Source organism: Amaranthus tricolor, chromosome 7 (genome assembly GCF_026212465.1).
Source record: "Amaranthus tricolor cultivar Red isolate AtriRed21 chromosome 7, ASM2621246v1, whole genome shotgun sequence".
Taxonomy (NCBI): Eukaryota; Viridiplantae; Streptophyta; class Magnoliopsida; order Caryophyllales; family Amaranthaceae; genus Amaranthus; species Amaranthus tricolor.
In genome coordinates this window covers 26,448,485-26,455,595 of record NC_080053.1, presented here as the reverse complement: position 1 = coordinate 26,455,595, position 7,111 = coordinate 26,448,485, and the positions used below count along the sequence as shown (strand labels likewise).

General features: G+C 33.3%; 1 protein-coding gene across 1 annotated transcript; it reads left to right on the top strand.

Annotated features, from left to right (window-relative positions):
• Positions 1–4,440: 4,440 nt before the first annotated feature.
• On the top strand, positions 4,441–6,905 carry LOC130818246 (pentatricopeptide repeat-containing protein At4g19191, mitochondrial). Its single transcript, XM_057684343.1, has one exon. The coding sequence runs from the start codon at positions 4,626–4,628 to the stop codon at positions 6,594–6,596; it is 1,971 nt and encodes a 656-aa protein (XP_057540326.1). The 5' UTR covers positions 4,441–4,625; the 3' UTR covers positions 6,597–6,905.
• The last annotated feature ends 206 nt before the right edge of the window (positions 6,906–7,111 follow it).

Sequence of the window (7,111 nt, the reverse complement as noted above, 5' to 3'; positions counted from 1 at the left end):
AAAATTTATCGGGTTATTGTAACCGATCTTATAATAAATGTTAATTCTTAGCCAAATAAGGATAATGTAGATAGGCATTTAAGGATAATATAAGTTGTCATAAAGGGTATTGTAAGTACACATTAGAAAACGGTAAATAGGCATTAAGGATAATGTAAGTAGGCATTACGGATGATTTAAGTGGACATTAATGATACTATATGTAGGCATTTAAGGATACTGTAAGTAAGGATTAAAGATAATGTAAGTAGGCATTAAGGATACAGTAAGTAGGCATTAAGCTTTAATAAGTCAGGCATAAAAGACGTTTTTCTGATAGACGAACTCTCAAGGGACCCGTTGAATAACTTATCTCATTCTGATTTGTAATGGGCCTTTTCATTTTTTGTTGTCACCTATTTTTACTTTACGTATGGGCAATTCTATTCACTTTATCTATCCAAAATTCTATTGTATTTTTGTTAAAATAGGTTGGACTTAATATGAATGATATCATATTATCGGAGTCACACGAGTTGCACACACTCCAAAAGCCAAGAAAATATCTAAAATTCCCAAAATAAGCGTCTCTTTGCCAAAGTTTAGGTTAGGTATTTGTTCGCTGTTATTAACAACGAACAAATAAGTTGGTAAAAAAAAGTCAAAACCCCTAGTTCGTTGTTATTAACAGCGAACAAAAGAAAGACAATGTCATACTTGTTATAAGGAAAAAAGTAGAAGTATTGATGGTTGGTACGCTGTTTATAATAACGAACAAGTTGTTTTTTTTTTGTCATTTTAAAACTATGAAATTGTCTTTCTTTTGTTTGCTGTTAGTAACAACGAATAAAGAGTTTTGAAATAGAGACAGTTATGTTAGGAATTAAAATTTTTCGAAACTTATTTTGAGAATATTTTTTAAAAGAAAACTCATTTAATTCAATTTTCCCCAAAAATTAAAAGTAAAAAGTGGGTTACAATAAGTAAGACCCATATTCGGACCCGGATCTGCGGATCTAAATTTGTAAGGCCCAGAGCCGGATCTATATATACTGCGAATCTAATATCGGATCGGGGTCCAAAACGGGTCTAACTTATTTTAACATGTTTGATTTGAATTTTGTATCGTATTGAAATTGCGATAGAAATTAAAACAGCAAAGAACGCATACTTACGCATTACCATTATGACTGATGTCAAGACGCATAAAAATAAAAACAAAAATAGCAAGAATTTCCCGTCCAAAGAATAAAACGGTAAAAAGCAGAACAAAAATTATCAAAGAACAAAAAACTCATTACTACATTGTTATATGTCCTTTTACATTTGAAAACTATGATTTTTTGAAAAGAATATATAATTCATATGAAAATATATATTAAGGAGAAGAATAAAATGCATCTGACCTTGATTGAGTTTTCAGATACTGAGATACATAATTCAATTTGATAACATTTGCGAATTTGGTATGCTTAGACCTTTTTGACTGGAGAAAGTATTATCTATTTGTGTAGTGAATCATCGATTTTAAATTAGGACTCTTAGACTACATGGCAATCAACCAAATCAAATTGACTGCAATGACACAATCAAACTAGGTATTTCTATTAAAAAATGGGTCCTAAAGATCCACGGGTCCGGATTTTTTTATATCCGACTCCGGATCCGTCAATTTTAAATGGATCTAGCCCCGACTCTAATCTGACGGGTCCAAGTTCTAAGGATTCGGACCCGTGAAAATGGATCCGGATTCTCCGGACCGGGTCCGGAATCCATTTCCAACCTTATATAGACTTGATAAAATTCAAAACGTTAACATGACCCGACAAAGTTTAGTTTAAAATCAATTTCTTGATAAAGTCATGATTTGTCTAGAAATCAACTCAACCAAAACTTTAAATTGATAATAAAAGCCACATTATATGTTATACACTCTAACACGTCCCTCTCGCCGTTTGGGTTAGAAGTATGGATGCAGGACAGACCTTCCTTATGCTTGATGCTAATTATTTCACATTAAAAGATGGGTGGTTTAGATTCGAATCCGTGATAACTTTTGCCACTTGTTACGCTGACTTTTGATACCATGTCAAAGAACCAACTAAATCAAAAACTTAAGTTGATGATTGAGACCCCAAGATATATTATATACACTACCCCATTTAGATAGAGGTTTGGTCAAGTGTACATATGCTGTTGGGCTACCCTGAATGTGAATGGGCAAAAACTTAAGAGATGATCCAGTGTGGATAATAGTGTTCCATAGCAGGCTCCCATAAATAGGGACCAATGACCATAACTCAAATGGGAATGACAGAGAGAAGTAAAAACCATAACTTTATGGCGCCAAACAGACGTGATTCTGGAAGCTTATCTACATATCTATCTGCTTATATTAGACTGTTTCATAGTGAGGTAGATCTATGTTCTTACAAAGAGCCTAAATAGCTCAAAACGAGCATTTTATGTATCAAAGTGAATTTTTTTAATTAGTTTTGTTATATTATTTAACAAATCCAATTAAAAATTGTTTTAAGATGAGATACTCATAAATCGGAATTTGTGACAGGAGAAGTGGATAAAAATGTTTACTCAACCCATAATTAAGTGTCAGGCTTACAAAAACAAATAAGTTGAAGCTTTTTAACCCAAATAAGATAGACATTTGTCTAGGGTTCAGAATAAAAAATGACTCAAACCTTAATTCAGTAATGTTATCATATAAGACATAAAACACCGCTTAAAAAAGTGTACTTTTACTTTTGTTAAAAGTCTGTTACAACTCAAAATCAACTCTTCATAAAAATGACTCATTTTTTTCATTTTTCGTAGGGTCCATAAAACAGCAGAAATGCTAACCCATGGTTAAGACTCTTGAGCTAAGTGCCGAGTAGACCTTAATTAATTGGGGCGCACAATAGACTATTGTCAGTTTGTATGACCAATCCCACTCTTCATTTTACAGCATACTAGTATACTTATGTTTTTTCACTTTTAACTTCCTTGTAATATTTATTTTTTCATACGGTTTAATTTATTAATTTAATTTTTAATATTTTTAATTATATAAAACAAATCATTTACTTAATTAAATTTAACTTATAAATTAAAAATTAATTACAAATTAAAAGTGATTAATAAATAGTGATATTTTGTAACTAATACTTCCTCCGTTCCATAATTGTTGCTACATTTGCATGGGCACGGGAATTAAGAAAAGTGATTGACCTACACTGTAGCTGATTGTTTACTTTATAAAGTATAGTATTTTATTATTGTTAATTGAAAAAGAATAAGGAAAAATAGGTTGCTAGGTTACTTTATAGAGTATAGTATATATTTTATTATAGGGTATAGAGTATAGAGTAGGATAAAAATAGGGGTAGATAGAACTTTAAATGATTGTTTTATTACTAAAAACGAAAATGTAGCAAGTAATATGAAATTGTCAAAAATAAAAAATGTAGCAAGTATTATGGAACGGACGAACTATCTAACAAAGGAAAGATAATACACCCATCAATCAGTGATTCAGACATGCAGCTAATGTAATGTCTTTTCACCTCCTAAACAAGCAATTTACCAGCACTACTACTATTCTGTAAGCCTGATGACTTTATCCCAACTCGAGTGTCGTGCCTATTATGCTAAATCCGACTGTGCCAAATTAAATTATAGGAGTACTATAAACATGTCCGTAAGACCGTAACATATCGTGTCGTGTTTGAACCGTTAATAAAATTTAACTCTGAAAATTAAGTTATATCGGACTGATTATATGTTGTGCATATCGTGTGTCGTGTTAAATTGTATCGTAAATAATATTGTGTCCCTAACTCACGAACTTCATCTTTTTTGGAATCGTGATTTTGGGATTATGAGGGTATTTTTGGTATTAATTGGAGTATTTTTTGAATTTTATGACAAAGTAACCTTTCCTCCTTACATAGTTCCGTGATACTAGTTCTATGTTATTTATGTTCATTTCTAATAAGTTAATTCATCATTATTGATCATGTTGTGCAGTCAACACATAAATTAGATAAATAAAAAAAAAATATGAGAAAGTAATTAATTTTTGCAGGTTAATTGCTAAAAGAAAAAATAAAATAAAAAATCATAATTATTAAAAAATAAAAATTAAAATAAATTAAATTAAATTACTTAATTTTTCTTTTAGATGTTTTTAAAATTTTTTATAATTTAATTTTGTATTTACTTTTTAATTTTTTTATGCAAAATAATTTGTTGTATTGGTAAGAGGTTACCTTAGTACATTCTTGGTAAGGATTCCGAATAGTTGAGATTATTCATATTTAATCAAAAATTGAAATTATGTAGAAAAATCAATAAAATGTTGAATTATTCTAAGTAATTTTCCCTTTGTTATTTTAAAGAGCTTATTAAACCTTTAGTTAAAGCTAATATACTCCATTGCTCAACCATTATATAATTTGACACTCCCTCTATCTTTTTAAATTTACATTTAACTCAAAAAATTTTTACAATTTTAAAATTTAAGATCCAAACTCAAAGAAATGTAGAGAATATAGACGAAATGAAGTTGGCAAATAATCATAGTTTGAACATAACATCTAGAAATTAGAAGAAGCCATTTCTTGGAGCCAGTAGTCTAACAATGACAAATGGTAAGACTTCAAATAACTCCATTGCTCAACCATTTTTCCAAACATCAAACCATTGGATACTGGAACACCCATATCAGAGAAGCTGTCAACAATGGCTATTCCCATGAAGCCCTTCTTCTCTATCGCCAGTTGAAACAAACTGGATTAACTCCTAACAATTTGACCTTTCCTTTTGTTGCAAAGGCTTGTGCGAAAACATCAGATCCTAATCTATCCCAATTAATTCATGCCCATATATTGAAATCACCCTTTTGGTCTGATATATTTGTTGGTACTGCAGTTATTGATATGTATGTAAAATGTGATAATTTGAATTTTGCACATAAGGTGTTTGATAAATTGTCTCAAAGAGATGTCACTTTGTGGAATGCGATGCTTTTGGGTTTGGCCCATTCTGGTTCCGTGGATCAATTTTTCCGACTTTTTCAGGAAATGAGACTGCAGGGATTTCCGCCAGACTCTGTTACAATCATAGGATTAATTCAATCTTTTACCCACTTGAATAATCTCGATTTAGTTAAAGGTGTTCATGGATTAGCAATTTGTGCTGGCATGATCAATGATGTTTCTCTTGCTAATACTTTGATTTCAGGCTACAGTAAATGTGGGGATTTGATTTCAGCTGAGGATGTATTTGGTACAATATACTCTAAATCAAGAACACTTGTTTCGTGGAATAGTTTGATTTCTGGACACGCTTTAACCGGGAACTATCATAGAACATTTAGTCTATACCGTTGTATGCTATCGAATAATGATGGACATAAACCGGACATAAGTACATGTCTTAGCCTTTTATCTTCGTGCGTGCAACCTCTCGCTTTACATCATGGGAAACTGATTCATTCCCATGTGATTCAGTTGGGTTGTTATCTCGATGTTACGATTGCTAACACATTGCTAACAATGTACTCTAGATGCAGGGATCTTGATTCAGCATGGCACTTATTCCGAACCATGAGTTGTAGAACATGTATATCATGGACTGTGATCATTGGTGGTTATGCTGCGATGGGAAGTTTAGATAAGGCGTATTCCCTGTTTTTGGATATGCAAGCGGCTGGCGAGAAACCTGATGTTGTCACTCTTCTGTCAATGCTGTCAAGCTGCGGCCAGTATAGTTCGCTTGAACTTGGCCGATGGCTAGATGACTATGCCTCATCTAACAGGTTAAAGGGTAGTGTTGAAGTGTGCAATGCAATCATTGATATGTATTCTAAATGTGGTGATTTCGAAAAGGCTAAAGCGCTATTTCGTTCCATGCCGTCCAAGACTATTGTCTCTTGGACTACAATGTTATCTGGGCTTGCTATGAATGGACAATTTAGTGAGGCTCTAGAGCTTTTCTTTACGATGGTCGAGCTAGGTTTGGAACCGAACCATGTAACATTTCTTGCTGTTCTTCAAGCGTGCACTCATGCCGGTTTCCTTGATAAGGGAATGGAATGTTTTGATATGATGACTAGAGTGTATAAATTGAATCCCGAATTAGAGCATTACTCCTGCATTGTCGATCTTCTTGGGCGCAAAGGAAAGTTTAAAGAAGCGTTAGAGTTCATCGAAACTATGCCTTTTAAACCCGATATTGCCATATGGGGATCCTTGCTTGGTGCTTGTAAAATCCATCAAAACATAGAGGTTGGTGAGTATGCAGCTTATCATCTGTATCAATTGGAGCCTCAAGATGCTGTTTCATACGTGGAAATGGCAAATATGTACGCGTCAGTTGGAAAATGGGATGGGGTGTCTAAAGTGAGAGGACTAATGAGGTGCAACAAGGTGAAAAAGAATCCAGGGCAAAGCCTTATTCAAGTGGATGGAAAGAATCATATATTTGGGGTGGAAGAAAGATATCATCCTAAGGGTTCGAAAATATATGAAGTTCTAGACATGTTGTCGTTCCAATCGAAAGATAGCACCTCTTTCGGTTTTTATAACTTTTCTGAGCATGAAGCTGAACTACAATAGTGTCTGACACTTGTATAGTCATAGTCATAGTCATAAGCCTGGTATCTGGCACAAGTCACCCTCGGCACTTGTATGATCATCACTAATGATTTTTGGTAAGAAATTCAATGAATATGATTATTTTTTTCTCTGCAATAGAAACCAGTTGTGTTGTTACAGATTTTTGCCTCTTGAACATGCATGGAACACCCATGTACTAAAGTAAAACTTTCTTTGGGCTCGTCAAACGGTAGGGAATGGGACGACCAAAAGGGCAACGGAGAATCGAATTCAGGTTACTTCTAGGGAAAGCAGTACATGGCATGGAATAAAAACTCCCCGTTACGTTACGTAACGCCCGTCATATAACCTGTTTGAAAGTCGAGGCGACGTTAAATCCCGTCATATAACAATGCATGAAATTTCACGGTCAAAATGCCGTGTTGACCATTATATAATGTGTCACGCCCGTTATTTTACCGTTACAACGATATTTCACCGTGACATTATTTGTCTTCTCGTTAAAATTTTATTAA

Coding starts and splice junctions, on each gene's coding strand:
- LOC130818246 (XM_057684343.1), top strand. CDS start 4,626: ATGGTAAGACTTCAAATAACTCCATTGCTCAACCATTTTTCCAAACAT.